This window comes from Hemiscyllium ocellatum, chromosome 18 (assembly GCF_020745735.1).
Source record: "Hemiscyllium ocellatum isolate sHemOce1 chromosome 18, sHemOce1.pat.X.cur, whole genome shotgun sequence".
Classification (NCBI taxonomy): Eukaryota; Metazoa; Chordata; class Chondrichthyes; order Orectolobiformes; family Hemiscylliidae; genus Hemiscyllium; species Hemiscyllium ocellatum.
Window position 1 is genome coordinate 29,642,587 of NC_083418.1, and position 22,685 is coordinate 29,665,271.

The 22,685-nt window shown below is 41.3% G+C and overlaps 1 protein-coding gene across 2 annotated transcripts in view; it reads left to right on the forward strand.

The window, feature by feature from the left end:
- LOC132824388 (anoctamin-9-like) overlaps positions 1-22,685 on the forward strand; it is a 128,344-nt gene that overhangs the window by 64,055 nt on the left and 41,604 nt on the right. Inside the window, exons 13-17 of one of the 2 annotated variants that reach the window (XM_060838810.1) lie at positions 6,891-6,995; positions 11,018-11,182; positions 13,179-13,215; positions 16,165-16,276; positions 19,418-19,475. In XM_060838810.1, coding sequence (XP_060694793.1) covers positions 6,891-6,995; positions 11,018-11,182; positions 13,179-13,215; positions 16,165-16,276; positions 19,418-19,475 — 477 coding nt within the window. The remainder of the gene's footprint in view (positions 1-6,890; positions 6,996-11,017; positions 11,183-13,178; positions 13,216-16,164; positions 16,277-19,417; positions 19,476-22,685) is intronic. The other variant, XM_060838811.1, reaches the window with a different exon arrangement.

Genomic DNA, 22,685 nt, shown 5'->3' on the forward strand with positions numbered 1-22,685 from the left:
TCCGCCATGTCCATCTCAGATTCTGAATTATCTTCAATGCTTAATGTAAAGAGAGAGCCCATGGGTTCTGGAACAGTTGGAAAGACAGTTGAAGAGCTGGGCACATTTTGCTCGCACAGCATTTGCACGTTTTCAGCTTTCATATGGTCCACATGCTTGTTCAGGATTGCTGCAAGTAACTGAACTTTAAACATCACTGGACTGACCTTATGTCAATCATGCCTCTTACCCTAGCAGGGTCATTCCGATGGTTCCTACACCAAACTTCATCCCTGAAATAAACTGTCTTTGGGTTTGCATAAAGATTTGTAGCTCAGATGCCTGTTGCCATTGTTGTGGGTATGTTCGCCGAGTTGGCAAGTTGATTTGCAGACATTTCCTCCCCTGTCTAGGTGACATCTTCAGTACTTTGGAGCCACCTGTGAAGCGCTGCTGTACTGCAACTTCTGGAACTTGATTGGTTCCATTCCTGACATTTCCAATTGCTGGTTCCAGTTTTTGTTGTAGTGGCTAGCATATTGAGTCTAGGTCAATGTGTTTGTTAATGGAGTATGTGGATGAGTGCCATGCTTCTAGAAATTCTCTGGTTGTTCTCAGTTTAGCTTTTCATTGTGTTGTCCCAGTCAAATTTGTGGTTCTTGTCATCTATATATATGGCTCCTAGGGACAGCTGATCATGGCGTTTAGTAGCTAGTCGGTATTCATGGATGCAGATTGCTAGTTATCTGCCTGTTTGTCCGATGTAGTGTTTGTGCAGTCTTTGCATGGAACCTTGTAAATTATCTTAGTTTGCACATGATGGGTATAGGGTCTTTTGTTCTGATGAGTTGTTGTCTGAGCATAGCTGTCATTTTTTTAGGTTGTTGTGAATTTGAGTGGTTGGAGAAGTCTGGCTGTTAGCTCAGAGACAGTTTTTATAAAAGGTAGCAAGGCTAGTGTGTTGAGTCGTGGCATGTCCTTGTCATGTTGTTTATCTGCTAGGCATCTGCGGATGAAATTGTGGGGACATCTGTTCTTAGTGAAGACTCTGTAGAGTTGTTCTTCTCTTGGTAGGTCGGGAATGCTGCAGTGTGTTACAGCCCTTTTAAACAGGATCCTAATGCAGCTTCTTTTGTGTGTGTCCAGGTGGTTGCTGTTCTAGTTCAGGATCTGGTCTGTGTGTGTGGCTTTCTGTATGCTCTTGTAGTCTATTCACTCTTCTATGTTCTTTCTACCATCATATCCAGGAATGGGAGTTGGTTGTTGGTTTCCTCCCCTCTCGTAAATTTGATCCTGTGAATATGGTGTTGATAATCTGGTGTGTGTTCTTGATCTCTATTTTCTTAATAATTACAAAAGTATCTGATCCGGAATTTGGGTCAGATTTATGGGAGGGCTGTTTGTTCCAGTCTTTGCATCACTACTTTTGCTGTGAACCCAGAGATGGGTGAGCCCATAGGTATCCCATTGATCTGTTCATATTTTTGTTGCTGAATGTGAAATGTGTCGTCAAGCACAGGTTTAGTTGTTTGAGTATGCAGTCCTGGTTGATATATTCCCCATCGTGTTGTCTGTTCTGTTTGTCCAGGAGGTTGGCTATTGTCTCTCTGGCTAGAGTTTTATCAATTGAAGTGAACAGTGCCTTTACTACAAATGAGACCATTGCTTCATCCTTATCTATGTTTATGTTCTTCGTATTGTCTAGGAATTCCTGTGATGATTGTAATGGAGTGTTTGGATCTGCTGATAAGATGTTTCAGTTTTCGTTGGAGCTATTTTGCAATTTTATGTGCTGCAGCTCCTGGAAGTGCCACAATGGGTGTAAGTGGTATGTTTGGTTTGTGTATCTTGGGTAATCCATAAAATCTTGGGATGTTGTTGCCTTCTGGTTTCATCCTTTGTAGGTGAATCCTGGTTATCAGCCCATTTTTTTTGTAGTTTCAGTAGTGTGTTTTTTTATTAAGTCCCTGTATTAGAACCCTGTTCAAAAGGGCTACAACACACTGCAGCACTCCCGACCTGCGAAGAGAAGAAGAACACCGCCTCTACAGAGTCTTCACCAGGAACGGATATCCCTGCAATTTCATCCGTAACTTCAATATAATGAGGACATGCCATGACCCAACACACTAGCCTTGCTACCTTATATAAAAAATGTCTCCGAACTAACAGCTAGACTTCTCCAACCATTCAAATTCACAACAACCTACAAAACTGGCAGCCATGCTCAGACAATAGCTCACCAGAACAAAAAACCCTATACCTATCATGTGCAAGACTAACATAATTTACAAGATGCCACACAAATACTGTACAAAACACTATATAGGATAAACAGGCAGACAACTAGCAATCCATATCCATAAACACCAACTAGCCACTAAATGGCATGACCAGTTGCCCCTAGTAGCCATACACACAGATGACAAGCACCACAAGTTCGACTGCGACAACACAACAATTATAGGACAAGCTAAACAGAGGACTGCTGGAGAATTTCTCGAAGCATGGCACTCATCCACGGACTCCATTAACAAACACATTAACCTGGACCCAATAAAGCAGCCACAACAATGAGCAACCGGAAGCAGCAGAAATGGAACCAAATAAATTCCAGAAGACACAATACAGCAACGCTTCTCAGGAGGTTCCAAAGCACTGATGTTGCCATTTAGACAGGGAACGAAACATCTGCAAATCAACTTCTGAGCTCAGTGAACGTACCCACAACTATAGTAAACTGTCTCTCTTGCTTAGTGGAGTCTTATGTCCAGCACTGGTGTTCCTGATTGGTTCCACTCCCAGCCCAGGGCTGGGAAGATCAGATTTAACATGCTGTGGAGTCTTCTCCTCATTGACAACTGAACTTGATGCACACCTAGCCATTTTGAGTGGGTTTCCATAATAAGTAAGAACTAAACCTATGAAAGGACCTGCATAGTCGACATTCAAATGACTCCAGGGTTTACCCAGCCATTCTCAAGAATGTGGGAGAGCTGCTTGTCCTTGTTAGCACTCTGGACACTGCACCACCAACGTGGCTATATCTGCATCCAATTCTGGACACCAGCCATAACTTCTCTCCAGCATTTTCATTTTGGAAACTCCTGGAATGATCCTGGTGGAGTTCAGCCAGTATCTGGCAGCGACCTTCGCTCAGGACAATCACTCTTGCCCTCTATAATAATATTCACCAACTGTGATCTGGTCTTTCTGGATCCAAAAAGATTTCAATTCTGGTTGTGACGGCCCTTTGATTTCCCCAATCACCACCAGCTGTTTCTGTTTTGCCAGGACCAGATTTTTCTTTGTACAAAGTCTGATATTGTCACCTGTGACCGGAAGTGTGTCTAGCAAGTTTAAAACCAGAACAGACCCTTGCAGTGGTGGTACCACCAGTGCTGTATCTGCCAATGGGGAGGCCGCTCCATGCATCTGCATTTGCTACTTGGCCTCCTCGATGGTGTTCCAACTTGCAAATGCAGTTAGAATTAGAGCCCACTGCCGAATTCAGCCTGAAGATGTGGGCAGCACTGCCTTGTCCTCTTCAAGTAGATCTTTTCTTCATTCCTCTGACACTCCTTGTTTTGTTGTTTTACTTTCCCCTACACTACTGCCCAACACTGGTAGTGCTTATTTTCCCCCCGCACCCATGTTGTGCGTGTGCAGGTGTGAGACACAGTGAAAGACATAAGGTGAACAAGTCATTATTCAGTTTCCACCGCCAGGAAGAAAAGAAAAGAAACACCCAAGTGGCCAGTGACAAGCAGTGCCCTTCACATCAAAGGGCAATGCTGTGTGATCAAACAGTGAAGGGGAAGGCAGGGATTAAATCAAAATAGAATTGGATGAGGAAATAATGTACTCCACTCCCTGTGGCGCCCACCTCTCCCTGAATAGCTCAATGGTGTTGGTGAACACTGTGTGCTCCTTCTCCAGAGATACCCGGGCTCTAACATAACCGCGGAAGAGGGGTAGACAGTCAGCCCTAATGACCCTGCTGTCTGGACCTGTTTATGGCCAGTTTGGCCAGGCCCAGGAGCAGACCTACGAGGAGGTCCTCAGACCTGCCCTCCCTCCTTCGCACCGGGTGCCCGAAGATCAGGAGCATGGGACTGAAGTGCAACCAAAAACAGAGAAGGAGGTTTTTAAGAAAATCAAAAAGGGAGTGCAAGCGCCCACATCCAACATGTACATGGTTCAAGGGCTCCACCGCACCGCAGAACAAGCAGTTGGGCTGGGAGTCCGTGAACCAGCGCAATCTGCAGTTGCAGTGGACTACTGCGTGCAGCACCCTCCACCTCAGATCCCTGAGGGAAAGGGGGAGGACTCCCATGTAGAGAGCCCTCCACTGGGGAGCCACTCCTGCTTTTTTTAAACCCCCACACTACCGCCTAACTGCGGTAGTGCTTATTTTTTCTCCAGCACCCATGTTGTGTGTGTCCGGGTGTGAGACACTGTGAGAGACACAATGTGCATGAATCTTTATTCAATTTCCACCATCAGGAAGATAGGAAAACACCTGAATGGCCAGTGACAAACAGTGCCCTTCACATCAAAGGGCAATGCTGTGTGATCAAACAGCGAGGGGGAGGGCAAGGAATAAATCAAAATAGAGTTGGAGTGAGAAATAATACACTCCACTCCCTCCATCGCCCACCTCTCCCTGAACAACTCCAGGTTGTTGGTGGACCCGGGCCCTAACGTAACCGCGGAAGAGGGGCAGGCATCGGCCCTAACGACCCCCTCCATGTTTATGGCCAGTTTGGACAGGCCCAGGAGCAGACCCACGAGGAGGTCTTCAGACCTGCCCTCCCTCCTCCGTACCGGGTGCCCGAAGATCAGGAGCGTGAGACTGAAGTACAACCAAAAGCAGAGGAGGAGGTTTTTGAGGAAATCAAAAAGGGAGTGCAAACATCCACACCCAATATATACATGGTCCACGGACTCCACAGCGCCACAGAACAAGCAGTTGGCCTGGGTGTCTTGTGAACCACCGCAATCTGCGGTTGCAAGGGACTGCTGTTTGCAGCACCCTCCACCCCCAGATCCCTGAGGGAAAGGGGGAAGACTCTCATGTAGAGAGCCCTCCACTGGGGAGCCACTCCTGCATTTTTGTTTACTCTCCTTTTTTTTCACTCCTTTTTTTTGTTTATTTTTTCTTTTTTTTCTTTTTAAACAACCGCATTACTGCCTAACTGCAGTAGTGCTTATTTTTCCCCAGCATCCATGGTGTGTGTGTGCAGTTGTGAGACATAGTGAAAGACACAAAGTGCATGAATCCTTATTCAATTTCCACCACCAGGAGGATAGGAAAACACCCCAGTGGTCAGTGACAAGCAGTGCCCTTCACATCAAAGGGCAATGCTGTGTGATCAAACAGTGAAGGGGAGGGCAGTGACTAAATCAAAATAGAGTTGGAGGGGGAAATAATGCACTCCACTCCCTACGGCACCCACCTCTCCCTGAACAACTCCAGGGTGTTGGTGGACACCACGTGCTCCTTCTCCAAGGACACCCGGGCTCTTACATAACCGCGGAAGAGGGGTAGGCAATCGGCCCTAATGACCCCTCCACAGCCCGCTGCCTGGACCTGTTTATGGTCAGTTTGGCCAGGCTGAGTAGCAGACCCACGAAGAGTCTTCAGACCTGCCCTCCCTCCTCCGTACCAGGTGCCCAAAGATCAGGAGCGTGGGACTGAAGTGTAACCAAAAGCAGAGGAGGAGGTTTTTCAGAAAATCAAAAAGGGAGTGCACACGCCCACACCCAATATACACGTGGTCCACGGACTCCACTGCGCCACAGAACAAGCAGTTGGGCTGGGAGTCCGTGAACCACCGCAATCTGCGGTTGCAGGGAGCTGTTGTGTGCAGCACCCTCCACCCCAGATCCCTGAGAGAAAGGGGAAGGACTCCTGCGTAGAGAGCCCTCCACTGGGGAGTCACTCCTGCTTTTATCTGTCAGCTAGGGGTCCCTGATTGGGGCTTTTAATCTGGTCCAATCAGGGAACTCATATTACACGAGATCCACCTGGCTGAGCTTGTTACACCCTTTACAGTCACAAGCCATCCAAAGAGGGTCATTGTTTTTAGCCTACCACAATCCTCAACAGCAGGTGTACATAATTTGCAGCAAGAATTTTCCTGTGGTCCCCATAATGATGATCCTGTCTTTTGTAGAGGGTGTGTGTGCGCATATTTTGCACCACTATAATTTCTTATCCATGAAAAGACTACATGAGAATAACATGAGGTTGGGAAGACAGGGGAAAATTGTTTTCTCAACACAAAATTCTAAGTTCAGAATTTCACTACACCATTCACATCTACATTGCGAGTCAAAAATCTTGCTGCTAGTATTCAATTGACAAGGAAAATGTTAATTTACTTGTAGGAGTCACAGAATAATCCAACACAGGAATAGACTCTTCAGCCCAACTTGTCCGAGCTGACCAGGTATTCTAAACTGAATAGATCCATTTGCCTGCATTTGGCCCATATCCCTCTAAACCTTTCCAATCCATATGCCTTTTCAAACACCTTTTAAATATTCTAAGTGCACTCACCTCTACCACTTGTTCTAACAGCTCACACCACTCCCTGTGTAAAAAAAGCTGCCCCTTGGGTCCCTTTTAAATCTTTCCCCTCTCACCTGAAATCTATGCAGTTTGGGTTTAGACTCTCGTACTCTGGGGAAATACTGACTATTCACTGTATCTGTGCCCCTCATGATTTTATAAACCTCTATAAGGTCACCCATTAGTCTCTCATGCTCCAGGGCAAAAAAGTTCTGGCTTCTCCTTCTAAGTCAAACCCTCTAGTCTTGGTAACATCATTGTAAATCTTTTTTTCTGCTATTGGGTTGAAGTAGAGAGACAATTCAATTCTGATATGATTGTTTTATTGCATCAGGAGGAACTGGCGCTTGGGCTATTATACAATCCTGATGTCAATGTTAAAGAATATCACCATTCATACAAACGCACAACAATCGTTATGTTGCTAGCATGTATTCTGGTAAGTTATTATGTTGTGTTTATACTCTGATGTAATAAGTCATCATTAAGAAAAATATTAGCAAATAAACAGCATATAAAGGGACAATATTATAACCTAAACTTTGCTCCAATGATATCCTATCCGTGTGCTACGCACATTGGACACACATGCTAGGGAATTGGATTGAGTAGCATGAGTATTTAAAATTGTAGAGAACAAGTGGCAGCTTCTATCTCACTTCATGTTTCTAACAGTCCTTGTTCAGCTGAGCATTCTTCATGAACTTTAATTGCACTATAAGGTAGCTTCCTCAATAAATTTGGAGGGATAGTGCAAGTGAACTCCATGTGCAGTTGTCCAGTCCCATATTAATTGCTCCAGGTTTTCACTGAGTTTCTAGGATTTATCATACAGTTATGTCCATTAGGCAGTGTGGGGAGAAAGTACCGTACAGATTAGTCAGATGCTTGTCTCAGTGAATAATCATGTAATCAATTTCTGTCCATCTGGAACAAAAATAATGTGGTTCCATAAAGTGTTAGTGATGTGGTCTGTCAGTCTAATGGTATGGATGAAATTATACTGTCTATTGTCAGTCTATGATGCACTTTCTCATCCACAGCACTTTCTAACTTTTCTTCAACGTGCAATGATCAAATATATTAGTGTAAAATTAAAGGTAAATGTCAGACCAGGTCTCACTGCACAAGAAACTCATAAACAAGCCTCTTGTGTCAGTTTACATTCCTGCAATACATTATAAACAAAAAATACCTCATACCCAACTCAGACTATTACGTTATATGATACACAAGGGAATTTCCAAAATCTGTTTCCGTACTCTCACTAATTGCACTATAAATATATATAACACAGTTTTGCACTCAGAACACTCTCATTCCTACACTGAATTGGCCATGCTAAATTGCCCGCAGTGTTAGGTAAGGGGTAAATGTAGGGGCATGGATGAGCCGCGCTTCAGCGGGTCAGTGTGGACTTGTTGGGCCAAAGGGCCTGTTTCCACACTGTAAATAATCTAATCTAATCTAAATTATATGAAATGCAATTTCACCCTCAGCATACCATGCAAAAACACTGCGAACCATTATTTTATTTCACGACACAAAGAAGGGGAAAATTTGCTGTTTTGCAAGATATATATTAAGATAAATTTAAAGGAAAGTAGCTTTTGCAGGCAGGGCTGCAATGATTGAAAGCCTAAACTGAAACTGGTTAGCATTGGTGTTCATGCACTGATACAGACAAATTAGAAGAAAAGCACTTTTTTAAAAACATCTGTCAGAATTGTTTCTTGAGAGCTGTAAAGAACAGTTTGACGAACATCTTTACTGGAGTGGAGTATTAAGGAATTCAACGAAAGAGAACCTTTTCTGATTGAATTTTCATCCAATTATCCCATAGCATAGCAAGCTATTAGGACAGTTTCTCATGATGCACTTTCTCATCCACGGCAAATTCTAACCTTTCTTCAGCATGCAATTCAATTATTATGAATTGAACTGAATTGAATTTATTGTCATGTGTACCGAGGCACAGTGAAAAGCTTTGTCTTGCGAGCAGTACAGGCAGATCAATTTCTGTCCATCTGGAACAAAAATAAAATGGTTCCATAAAGTGTTAGTGATGTGGTCTGTCAGTCTAATGGTATGGATGAAATTATACCCTCTAGTGTCAGTCTATGATGCACTTTCCCATCCACAGCAAATTCTAACCTTTCTTCAACATGCTTCACCTTCACCAATGCAAACTGGAAAGGTCACCAGATCAGGCAGTTAGATGATCATCCAGTTAACTTTCTGTCAGGCCACTTCCAAGGACAGTGATAACCCACTCCCCTAAATCTACTTGCCAACCTGAGGCTGGCCACCACTGTGAGCCCCAGAACCACATCAAAGACCACAGTTGCTAGTAACCAAGCAATGTGGAAGGCCAGCAGCAGTGAGGATGAAAGTTACCTTTTTGAAGGTGATTGTATGTTTGGGTTGAAAGTAGAGGGGGGAGCCACAGGGTTCAAACGTAAGGGCAGGAAATGGATTTCAGTAGTTAGCCTCTAAGTCTTGATCATCCTCAGACTGCATCAGATCAAGGCTGCCTCACGCCCTGTATTCAACAAACAGGATACTCTGTTGCACCGGTTGTGAAGTCTGCCAGTGTTCCCAACTGCCAAGAACAGAAATGGGATCTTATTATTTGATTGAAAATTAAACTGAATAGAGTTAATCGCAGCAGTATCATGAAGAAATCCTTAAGTCCTCAATAGGAGATAGGGTGGGAAGAGGTTCCCATCTAATTCCTGTGTTGTTGGAAAAGTTCTGGGGACTTTCAGGATGAGAATATTCTGTGTAGAAACTTTCATCTCTGAAAACACTCTCCAGTTGTTCTACTGAGTATCTCCAACAAATGCTACTTCACTGAAGGTCCAGATTCTGTTGTCCATTGGAAGATATGCTTTTAATTGTTGATATCCACCAAGGTGTGAGCCTGGACTTTTAAAATTCAATAGAGAGTGAAATGAGAACTTATTATTTGATGGAATATTAAACTGAATTACAAAGTACCAGTAGAACATAAGTTTCAGATTGTTGCATTGTAGTAGGGATTGAGCTAGGGAGTTTGTTGCTATCCAACAAATAACTACCCCAGGATTACTGTTGTCCAGTACTTGATGAGCTCAAGAATGTTAATACTCATTAAAGAGTGAGTTTGTCATAGTAGATATCAAGGGGGATGCAATTTGAGATTGTGACTGTTTCAATACCAAACGTGTATAGTAATATTATCACTCAGCAGTGATTGAGCTGAAGTTTTCTGGTGTATAACAAGGAATGCAAAGTTGTATTCTTTTCATTTTTCTGTATTTTTGATTGTGGACTGAAATGAGAAAAGAGTTGTTTTTAAAAATCGGTTATAAGGATAAGGTGATAAGGATGACTGCATTTTTTAAAAGCAAGTTACAAGTACTGTTTGTTCGAGCAGTGAGGGAGGTTACTATAGACAGGCTAGAGCTGGAGGTGTATATACATGCAGATTCAGCTGGCAACAAGTAGTTGATTGGTTGTGAAGCGGTAAGCAATTGTCGATAACAAAGGCCTTCTGCTTCCTAACAACTATGTGATTGGTTCCTCGGTAGCTGAACAACTTGTGGGTGTAAAGGACTGGTCAGAAGCAATCAAAAGAAGATTTGATTGCTTTAAAAGAAGAAACTGACCTTTTTTCTGCAATGAAAACACTACAAGCCTGAAGAAAGCTAGTTTATTTCTTTTATTAGTTGCAATAAAATTTGACTTTGAATTAATAAGTTAGTGACTTAATAAGCACACAATCTCCTACAAGCAAGTAAAAGTACCTGGAGAAGAAAGATCAAGTAGCAGTGTGTCCTGAAAAGCAAACAGGATCATCTCAGTGAACCCTGTGGACAGGGACAATTAAACTGCCTTTCTAGTCTTTCCCTCTGCCCATAACACCAGTGTCTTTTTGTGTGTGTCTGTATGTGTGTGTTGGAGAAATTTATAAGGGTTTTAACTATTAGAGTTATATGTCAATAATTAATAATTGTTTACTTGCAGCTAGAATATATTTACTTGTAATATGCAATCATTGCTAAGTACAGAAGCCTGGTCCATGCTTGTGTCAACCTGGTTTTAGAATCCTGGGGATTTTATACACTTTTATGAAAGTTTTACGTTTTGTGATCACTCTGAGAATAGTGAGCTTGATTTCCAGCAATCTATCGCAGTGAGGTAAAACAGAAATCAATCGATGAAATTCTGTTGTCCAGTTGTGCACAGGTTGGGACTGAAGTTCTCAAATAGTGAGTTTGCTTATTGTTATGGCTGTTTTATGTTGGTACATGAGATCACAAGTATATGTGATGAACTATTTCATTTGTTACTGATGCAACATTCTCGAACTCTTCCTTCTGGATTAGAGACTGCATTGACCCTATCATTGTCAGCATTGTTTATTTCTCTAATGTGTTCAATCAACTTCCAGTGTCACTTTTCCCTGTTGCCTTATAGATCACTGTTATTATTGGTCTTTCACTTGGAATTGTGATATGTCGGGTTATTGCTGCTGTGACGTTCACAAAGTCTGGTTCAGAATTTCTGAGTGATCATGCCAGATCAATTGCTGTAATGGTTGGTGCTGTATTGCATTTCTTCACAATTCTCATCATGACTAAGGTAAGAGCGAGTTAAAGTACTTTGTCTTTATTTTTTTAGGACTTGCAGTTCTTTTCAATTGTTTGTTATCCTGAATCAGTTTACCAAATTTATGTTGCAATCTGGCTAGGGACCAGTCATTTTTTTGAAGTAAACAAGGATGAGATGCCAGGGATTTACTAAGAGAACAGAGTCACAAGATTCCACGTTTTGAACAACCAAAATAAACTTTACAACACAATGCTAGAACAGTAGTGTAATCTATAAAAAATATATATTCTAACAGCCAGAGGTAATATGTGGTAAATATGCACGATAGAGTGTAATCAAACATTTTCCAGCATTCATCAAATAGCATATGTACCCAACACAGATTGAACGGATTTTTCACCCATTCTCCCCAGGTGTTAATGACATGGTAGGTCATCAAATCTGCTTAAACTTCAGAAGAGGTTACAATTCTTCATTTTTACTAATCTAACCTTGAAGTTCCTTCTCGAGAGTCTTTCCATAATGGACTGACTCAAAAATTGCTCCCATTCTGTAATCAATCTCCATTCTTGGTCTATGCTCGCCTAGTCTCTAGGAAGTACACTCCAACACTTAATCCCAGGCACAATACCTACTTTTCACCAACAACTTCATCAAACTGGATCTACCCTTTTGTTTTTCTCAAAGGAATTTTCCCTTGTTCAGTTCTATGAAGAAAATAATGCTGTGGGCTTTTCAACCCTTACTGTCAACTGTACTGAACTATTAATGACTTACAGGCAATTCCAAGGTTCCAGGATTTCCCTGTTCCCAAATCCAAAGAATATCCAACTTCTGTTGAGGAGTTCTCACTGAGTGGAATGCGTGTAGTGCAGTTGTCTTCCCAGCTATGTAGCTAAAATCAGCATTGCCTAACGTAGAGTCTGCTTCTCTCTCTCTCTCTCTCTATTTCTCCCTCTCTCACTTTTAGATCCAAGCCTGTCAATTCTATATTCACCGACAGTATTGCTTGAACTGTCCTGAGCAACCCATTGAAAACTTCATACCTAGCCCTATCTTTCCTTCTATGCATAATTGGATGTAACAAACATTTTGGAACAGCCAGATGTAAAAGCTCTTTGGAATGGAGTGTGCCCTGAATATTTCATTTTCACAGATTGTTAGCATATGTGGCACAAGAAGTACAAATAGAAATAATTCATTGCAAGTTTTGAAAGAATTGATGTTTGAGTACATATATTAAAATATTTGTGTATTTTGACTTTTCTTATGATTCCAGCTGATGTTACTACTGCACAAGTCAGATCCCAAAATGAAATTTGGCTTGTTAGATCATATTTTGTTTTATTTTTAAATGGTGATCTTTCACTGAAGCATAAGCATTATGAAATGTCTGTGTATTTTGACAATTTTTATGATCCCAGTTGATGTTAGTACTAATCCCTAAATTTCCTGGATGTTACCACAGAACAGAAATCCTCTGAATCAGCCATATAAATACTGTAATTCTGTGGCAGATAACTCACATCCTGCCTTCTCAATTCCTATACACCAACTACAAGGCACAAGTCAGGAATGTGTTGGAATTCTCTCCAATTGCTTGAATAAGGGCACCACAACAACACTTAAGAAGCCAAATGCCATCCAGAACAAATATATCCGTTTGATTGGTACTGTATCCCTCACCTTCAACATTCATTTTCTATACAACCGATGCAGACAGGCACTAGTACATACCATTTACAAGGTGCACGACAATAGATCAACAAGACTCCCTCAACAGCATCTTTTAAACATGATACTTGTGTCAACTGAAAAGGTAGGAGAAGCAGATGCCCATACAAGTTACTCACTGGTTGAACTCAGACACTACTCCCAATAGAATGCTGCACAACTTAATGAAAACAAGTGCTACAATGAATGGAAATATATAATTCTACATCTCAGATGTGAAACAGAAAAAAAACTTATGTATAATTACCTGAAAAATGAATAAAATTGTTTTTTTGACATTTTTGTGTTCCAGATTAATCGTAAAGTTGCAAAGAAGTTATGCGATTTAGGTACGTAAATATATAACACTGTAAGAAAATTGTTTGAACTCTGCAGATTCATATTTGCTTCTCTGTGGTACTTGGTAACAACAACAATAAGAAAAATTCTGGCATTGTCCCTAAGCAAACTAACAGTTCAAATATGACCTCAATATATGCCTACAGCACAAGAAGAGGAATTACTCTGAAAACACAATAAGATGTGAGACTATTGTAATTTATACCTAGTATACCTAGCATTCCATTGCTCTTCTGAAAAGAGAAAAAATGGAATAATGTAGTTACAGTAGTAGGGTTAGAACTTGCAGACAGTGATGTAAAGTGAAGATCCAAAAATTGCTTTCTGGGGTTCTGGGATATGTTTTTTCGCAGCACAAATCTTGATAATTGACCAGATAATTCATTTAATTGATTTTCTGTAATTTGGCCAAAGCCTTACTTTTGAAGGTTAAAACATGTTTGGTTTGGATGATTAGATATTTAACATAAAATATTTCATATGAAAATAATTGTTTCTATCAGTACAACATTGGATTCAGTACAATCATGTAATTTGTGAGTTAAAATGTTTTTAAATTTTAAATTTAAGTTTTTAAATTTTGTAATTGTACCAGCCTCCACCACTTCCTCTGACAGCTGATTCCATACATGCATCACCATCTGTGTGAAAACGTTGCCCCTTAGGTCTGTTTTAAATCTTTCCTCACTCAATTTAAATCTATGCTGCCTAGTTCTGGACTCCCCCTCCCCAGGGAAAAGACCATGTCTATTTACCCTACCCATGCCCCATAATCAAACTGGTTCACCATAAGACCATAAGGCCATAAGGCCATAAGACCATAAGACATAGGAGTGGAAGTAAGGCCATTTGGCCCATCGAGTCCACTCCGCATTCAATCATGGCTGATGGGCATTTCAACTCCACTTATCAGCGTTCTCCCCGTAGCCCTTAATTCCTCGAGACAACAAGAATCTATCAATCTCTGCCTTGAAGACATTTAGCGTCCTGGCCTCCACTGCATTCCGTGGCAATGAATTCCACAGGCCCACCACCCTCTGGCTGAAGAAATGTCTCCGCATTTCTGTTCTGAATTGACCCCCCCCCCCACTAATTCTAAGGCTGTGTCCACGGGTCCTAGTCTCCTCGCCTAATGGAAACAATTTCCTCGCGTCCACCCTTTCCAAGCCATGTATTATCTTGTACGTCTCTATTAAATCTCCTCTTAATCTTCTAAACTCCAATGAATACAATCCCAGGATCCTCAGCCGTTCCTCATATGTTGAGGGTCAATATGTGAGATTGACCCTCACTATCACATATGTTTTTTTTTCAGGAATCCATGTTAGTCCACAGAAAGACATATGATTATTCTGATTAAGAATACGCTTGAGCTTTCCCTCTTCACTTTGTTCTTTGCTTACAACTTGAATGTAGACAGTGCTTTGTCAGCATTGGAAGATTTCCATCCAATTACTGCTAGACTCCCCAAAGATCTGTTTTTGATCCTTCTCTCTTTCTTATCTGCAAGTTGACTTTAGCCATATCATCTGCAGGAATAGTAACCTCATAACAGCTCCATCCTTAATGATAGTCCTCTACTAAAATACCATTTCATCCTTTGTTCTGTTAGACCAATTGCCTAACATCCAATTTTGGATCAGACACACTTCCCTGCAGCTCAGTATTGGAAAGGTCTTCAGCCCTTGTCACAAACTTCACTCCCTTGCTAATTATTTTATGTGCCCCGCCAGCAACTGTTTTGAGTTGAATGAGACCATTCACAACTGTAGTAGCTAGTTTGATTCCCACATTATCCATCACCAAGACTGCTTATCTTCTGAGACCTTCTGTCAAGACATGTTTACTGGTTCCCCTCCATAAGCTGTAAGTAGCCCAAAACTCCACCAAACTCATCCTGTTCAGCATGTATAGCTTGCTCATTCATCATCATTGTTCTGGTTGACTTCTATATTTGCATTCCTGTGCCCTTTTTGATAAAGGATTACATTCAAACTTCAACTTATCTTATCCTCTTTTAGAAGCTGATCAGTGTGTGCATTTCAAACATTTCTGTTTTTAATACCTTAATGTGGGCTAGAAATTGTTAGATTAAATTATAACAAGAAACACTGAATGCATTCCTATAATCTCTTGTTTGCTATTTTTAGTGGGAGGTTTACCAACATGAAATTAACATGTTGAAGCATCCACAGAGAAACATGGTCTAAAAGGAACTCCAATAATAAACAAAAAAACAGAAAAGTCAAATTACAGGATATAACCAAGTATTAAAGAGACCAGAATCTTGCAACACAGTACAGCACTTTAATGAAATCCTAACTAATTCAGGAAAGTCACTATCGCTCTCACTCACTATTTTATAACCAAATTCTAAGGATCTTGAAATGCAATAATACAAATGCTTTAGGAACCCTAAATAGAGAAATTAGTAATTGTGATTCTTAAAAAACGCATTTTAAATTCTATGCAACAATGACAGGAAGAAAGTAACATCTGGTACTAACAAGCTCATGTTGGTCTCCAAAAATTTGCTTTGTTCCCTCAGCTGATGACCTTGCCTTCCATTTGTGTGGAAAAAGCTGATTTGTTTCCAGTGAAGCATAAGAAAGCTGACATGTAGATTAAAACACTGACAGCTTCAAGTGTTCCACTTACATTGATGTTTTTTGTATATGTGTCAACATGTTTGGACACACCCCTATCAGACTTGAACTCTTCTGGCACAGACCTAAGAAGATGACCACAATGCAATAGAACTCCTGCAACTGATATAGGTTGAATAAATATTGAAGAACATTAAAGTGTAGTATGCATCAGAAGGTGTATAGTATGTCTGTATTTCTCTTCTGTCCTGCTTTCACACTGATCTCTGGAGGATTAGTTGAATGAATCAGAGTACTACATGTTATCTTTTAATCACATTATGGTATTTGCAGAAGGACCACGCACTGCACTGGCTCGAGAAAATAACTTCAGTATAAAAATGTTCACGTTCCAGTTCTTTACAATGTTCTCATCAATCGTTTATATTGCATTTTTCCTGGGAAGGTGAGTATAGAGGACTAGTGGTCAAATCTGCTATTTGACAAACTGTTTAAAATTCAATAAACCATTACCACAGGTATTCTTCTTGGAATCTTTCAAGTTTTGCAGTATGCAGTGATAATATACAGCATGATTTAGAGTACTCTTTTGAACTCTGTTGTATCCCTTTACCTCTCCTGAGGGTGGTCAGTGCAAAATTAGAATTGGCATATTCATTATTTGAGCACTTGGGGAGCTGTTTGTTGTTCAAACAGCATCCATGGTAAATAACATACTTCTAGGGCAAATTACACTGATGCCACATTGTGGAGGGTATTAACATGCACAGTGAATAGTTGTTGTATAGTAGAAAGATCATGATTTCAATCAGAATGCAGTGTTGATTTGATATCAATGTTGCTATTTTGGAACCCACTTCTCCAGTTGACAACTTTTCTTAATTTGGCATAGCTAAATTAAGCTCCCACCAGTGCAATGTAAAAGGATCAGCAACTCCCTTCAGGTTAGGTGTTGATTTATTTCTTCTAGGTGGTGCTTCAATTCTACACGCGTTTTCTTTAGTTGTTTACAGCTGCAAAGATCTGCAGGGCATTGTCTGGCATGATATAAATTTGCTTGTTACTGAGTTCAAGGCTTCTGCACAAAACTATTGCTTCAAGACATGGATACGCCAGTAGGAACTCTTCTTGGATTGTGGAATTTCTTTGGGAGAGAAAAGCCATTTAGAACAGGAAAAAACAGGAAGAAAAATGAGGGGAAAAGGTTCCAGCAGGAAATCATACTTGCCTATGGTCTTCAGATAACAATTCTCCTACCTGGATTACAATCTGAAATAATGTAACAAGTCACATGTTACAGGTTATAGTCCAGCAGGTTTATTTGAAATCACAAGTTTTCAGAATACTATCCTTTTGTCTGTTATCATGTGACTTCTGACTTTGTGCACCCCAGTCCAACACTAGCACCTCCACATCATGAAATAATGTGCAGTGTTTATACTTCAGTACTGATATCCTGACTTAAACCTGCCACCTGTTACAACTACACTGCAACCTCAGATCAGGAAAAGGATGACACTGTCAGAGTCTATGAAGGTGAATTATTGTGACAAATCTCTGGCTTCGAATTGATATTTGGAGATGATATTTGCAACACCTTGCATATTGCTTTCCACTGTTGTCTGAGGGAGGTCAGTAATATTCTCTATTCATTGAGAGCTAATTATACTTAGAACATAGAACATAGAACATTACAGCGCAGTACAGGCCCTTCAGCCCTCGATATTGCAACGCCCTGTCATACTAATCTGAAGCTCATTCCACCTACACTATTCCACGTACGTCAATATGCCTGTCCAATGACGACTTAAATGCACTTAAACTTGGTAAATCTATTACCGTTGCAGGCAAAGCATTCTATACCCTTACTACTCTCTGAGTAAAGAAACTACCTCTGACATCTGTCTTATACCTATCTCCCCTCAGTTTAAAGTTGTGTCCCCTCGTGTTTGCCGTTCCCATACTTGGAAAAAGGCTCTCCCTGTCCACCCTATCTAACCCTCTGATTATCTTGTATGTCTCTATTAAGTCACCTCTCAACCTTCTTCTCTCTAACGAGAACAGCCTCAAGGCCCTCAGCCTTTCCTCGTAAGACATTCCTTCCGTACCAGGCAACATCCTAGTAAATCTCCTCTACACCCATTCCAAAGCTTCCACATCCTTCTTATAATGCGGTGACCAGAACTTAATTCCCTTTTTCCAGAGAGAAGCTGTTGGAGTGGAGATATGGCTTCACTAGGATTGCAAGGTGCCAGTGACTGCTTACACGTTACTTTGTGGGTGCTGCCTTGGCAGCCTTATGCTGTACAGAACCAAAACAACCTGTAGCTGTCTGCTTTGTGGTGTACTGGAGGCTCCAAAGAATGACTACTGGATGTCAAAGGCTATCAATGACAACATATTTGATGACCCTAGCACATAAACTGTGCATATATGTCCAGCATGGATTCAACCATGTGAGTTAGGAGCATGAGTTGGCCATTTGGTCTCTCGAATCTACTCCATAATTTAGTAAGGTTATAGCTGATTTGATTGTAACCTTGCCTACCTGCTCTTACCTTTCACCCCAAGAATCTCAAAGACTCTGCTTTCCAAACCTTTTAGAGGAAGAAATTTTCAAAGAGTTATGAATTTCTGAGAAAAATTTCACCTCAGCTATATATTAAATAGTGACCCCTTATTTTTAAATGATGTCTCCTAGATTCTCCTACAAGTGAAAACATCCTCTCCACAAGTTCTTTTTGGATCTTCAATCAAAGCTGTGCTACAATATACAATATGATAAAACTGATCAGTGGAATGCTTAGAGTTCTAAATCTAATGGCCTTTAAAGTTAAAAAACCACACAACATCAGGTTATAGTCCAATAGGTTTACTTGGAAGTACAAGCTTTCAGTGTGCTGGTCCTTCATCAGGTAGCTCGTGGGGCAGGATCATAGGACACAGAATGTATAGTAAATGATCAAAGTGACATTCAATTGATGTGATGTATTGAACAGTAGTGAATTATGATTGCAGTTGAGTAAGTGTGCAATGATAGTGCTGGACTCTATGTACCCAACAATAATGGCTTATTGTATATTAGCCATACAATACTGTGCTCTTTGAGTTTGGTTTGAAGGTCACTGTTTAAAGTGGTGGTGGCATCTATGCATAGAAACTCTACTTGGACACAGGCACTGATGTCACAACTGTGAGGTTTTGCTGAGATACTTATATGTAAATATCATTAGAGAACTTCCAATAACTGTAGTTGCTGGCAATGAGAAATAAAAACAGAAAATGCAACAAAAATATTCAAGTCTGGCAGCATATGTGGAGAGAGAAGCAGAGTGACATTTCTGGTCAATGGCTTTACATGATCATTATTAAGTCTACTTCTCTCTGCAAAGATGCTGGAAACTTGCTTGGTATTGTGTCATTTTCTGATTTTTATGAGAGAATGTCCTATTAGTGTACCTTTGGTAATGCACAGAAGAGTCACTATGCATTATATATTAAGTGTGCAAGAAAAATGTATTAAGAATGTGCGTTAGTACCAAACTGCTGAACCTTCACTGCAGTAATAAGTTTGTTTCTTTGCTAGGATTAATGGCCACCCAAATGGTTACGTAAGAATAGCAGGACAGTGGCGACTGGAGGAAGTGAGTTGTAATTTGCTGATTTATGTTCTTCGCAAAGGCTTAAGACACCATGTTACATATAATAGCAATGACTTCTGCTGAGACAGAGCCTCTACTGTGACAGAGACATATTAGCCTTTTGTATTTTCTTAATATCACCTGAATTTCACCTGGTGTTACAGCATGTTCAAATGGGAAATACAGCAGTAATTTGTGATGTTGGATTCTCACACATTTTTCCCACTTGTCTAATTTTCCACTATAATTTCCAACTGCAAGCATATTTACCTGTATTGAGTTGGTAATAATTGAGATGTTTGTGTCATACTCCTCATTTTACCTTATTATCTGTGAACAGATCAGTTCTGTTCAAGAGACTCGGATACAGTTATGAGCATGTCTAGTAGAAGCTTAGATTCTCTAAGCTCTTGGGCCTAAATTCTAGATCAGTCACTTGAATTCTTCCAATTAACTTTGCAACTGTTGCATGTTGTTGGAGAACATTTCTAGAATGTTTGAATATGCTAACGGTCCGATAAACTTCCTCCTTAAAAACAGGCCTATATAGATCTGTCTCCCCAAGCTTTTCAGTATCAGGGCAACAGCTTCTGATTCCCCAGAAACAAATATTTTCTTCATATATTTTATTCTCAGAATCTCCTGAACATCTTCTGTGAGTCAGCTTGCGCCCTATATCCTGGTTTGCTCTCTAGTTTTGTAAAATCTGTTTGTCCTTGGGATGTAATAGTGCTCTCGGTAGTGAGCTTTGCTCTTAAAGTGTGACAGTCCTTGTGATGATGGTGCTCAAAAGTGGTAGGGAATTTTAGGATTTTGTCTCTATAACAATAAATGAATTATAAATTTATTTAAATCATGTGTTCACTAGTAAGGCAACAGTTTCAAAAGAAATTCAGAGAAAAGAACCTGTACATGACTTTCTTCAACCTTACCTTTGACACCGTCAGTTGGGAAACATTGTGGAACAACCTTCTTCACTTTGGTTGAACAATGAAGTTTGTCATCATTCTTCGCCTGATCCATGACAACATGCAAGTCATCATAATGACAGATGGCTCTACCACCAACTTATTCCCCATTCAGACTGGTGTCAAGTGGGCTGCATTATCACCCCAATACTGTTTTTGGTCTAGCTCACTGCAATGTCTCAGCTCACTGCTGACAAGCTCCCCGCTGGAGTGGAGCTAACTTACAGAACCAGCGGGAAATCATTCAACCTCCTCCGCTTTCAAGACAAAACCAAAGTCACCTCAAACAGTGTCATCTGGTATGCACATGATGTTTGCATATGTGCAATCTCACAGGATATATTCCAGACCATTGTCAGCACCTTTCCAGAGGCATATGACAGCATGGGCCTCACCCTGAACATCCGTGAGGCACAGGTCCTCCATCAACCTGGCCTGGCATTGTGGAGCGAATCCACGATAATTAAGGGCCATGAAGAGGCCTTAGAGAAAGTTGAGTACTTCCACTACCTCGGGAATGTCCTGTTGGCCAAAGCAGCTATTGATGAAAAGATCCAGCACCGCCTCCAGTGTGCTAGCGCAGCCTTCAGCCAACTGAGGAAACATCAAATCCGACACCAAGATCATGGTTTACAGAACTGTGGGTCATTCCCACCCTCCTATATAGAGTCATAGAGATGTACAGCATGGAAACAGACCCTTCGGTCCAACTGGTCCATGCCAACCAGATATCCTAATCTAATCTAGTCCCATTGCCAGCACTTGGCCCATATCCCTCTAAACCCTTCCTATTCATATACCCATCCAGGTGCCTTTTAAATGTTGCAATTGTACTAGCCTCCAGCACTTCCTCTGGCAGCTTATTCCATACATGCACCTACCTCTGCATGAAAAAGTGCCCCTTAGGTCCCTTTTAAATTTTTCCTCTCTCATCCTAAACCTATGCCCTCTAGTTCTGGACTCCACCACCCCAGGGAAAAGACTTTGTCTATTTAGCCTATCCATGCCCCTCATGATTTTATCAACCTCTATAAGGTCACCCCTCAGCCTCTGATGATGCAGGGAAAACAGCCCCAGCCTATTCAGCCTCTCCTTGTAGCTCAAATCCTCCAATTCCGGCAATATCCTTGTCAATCTTTTCTGAACCCTTTCAAGTTCTACAATAATATTCCAATAAGAGGGAGATCAGAATTGCACACTTTTTTCCAACAGTGGCCTAACCAATGTTGTGTACAGCTGCAACATGACTTCCCAACCCCTATACTCAATGCTTTGTCCAATAAAGGAAAGCATAACAAATGCCTTCTTCACTGTCCTATCTACCTGCAACTCCACTTTCAAGGAACTATGAACCTGCACTCCAAGGTCTCTTTGTTCAGCATCAGTCCCAGGACCTTACCATAAAGTGTATAAGTCCTGCTCTGATTTGCCTTTCCAAAATGCAGCACCTCACATTTATCTAAATTAAAATCCATCTGCTCTTTTGGCCCATTGGCCCATTGGACTGGTGACGTAACCTTCTTCATCGTCCACTACGAATTCAATTTTGGTGTCATCTGAAAACTTACTATCTATACCTCGTATGTCCACATCCAAATCATTTATATAAATGACAACAAATAGTGGACACAGCACTGATCCTTGTGGCACACCACTGATCACAAGCCTCCAGTCTGAAAATCACTCCATCACCACTCTCTGTCTTCTCCTTTCAAGCCAGTTCTGTATCCATATGGGTCTGAGAATATGGACTGTCTACAGTAGACACCTCAGGGTGCTGGAGCAGTACCACCAACTCTGCCTGCACAAGATTCTGCAAATCCACTGAGAAGAAAGACGCACCAATACCAACATCCTCGGCCAAGACAACATCCCCAGTATTGAGGCACTGACCACCCTACGATGAGCTGGGCACACCATTTGTGTGATCGACATAAGGCTCTACAAGCAGGTGCTCTACTCCCAGCTTCGAAATGACAGGCGAGCCTCAGGTGACAGAGGAAGCATGTCAGTGATCCCTCAAGGCCTCACTGGCAAACTGCGGCATTCCCACAGACATCTGGGAATCACTTGGCCACTACCTTCCAAAATGGAGGAGGAACATTTGGAAAGGTGTCGAGCACCTTGAGACTTGCCATCGCGAAAAAGTGGAAGTCGGACGGGAACAGCGAAAGGAGAAAGCTGCCACACCAATGCTCCACCCCTTCCTGTGACCACCTGTAATAGACTGTAACAGAGCCTGCGG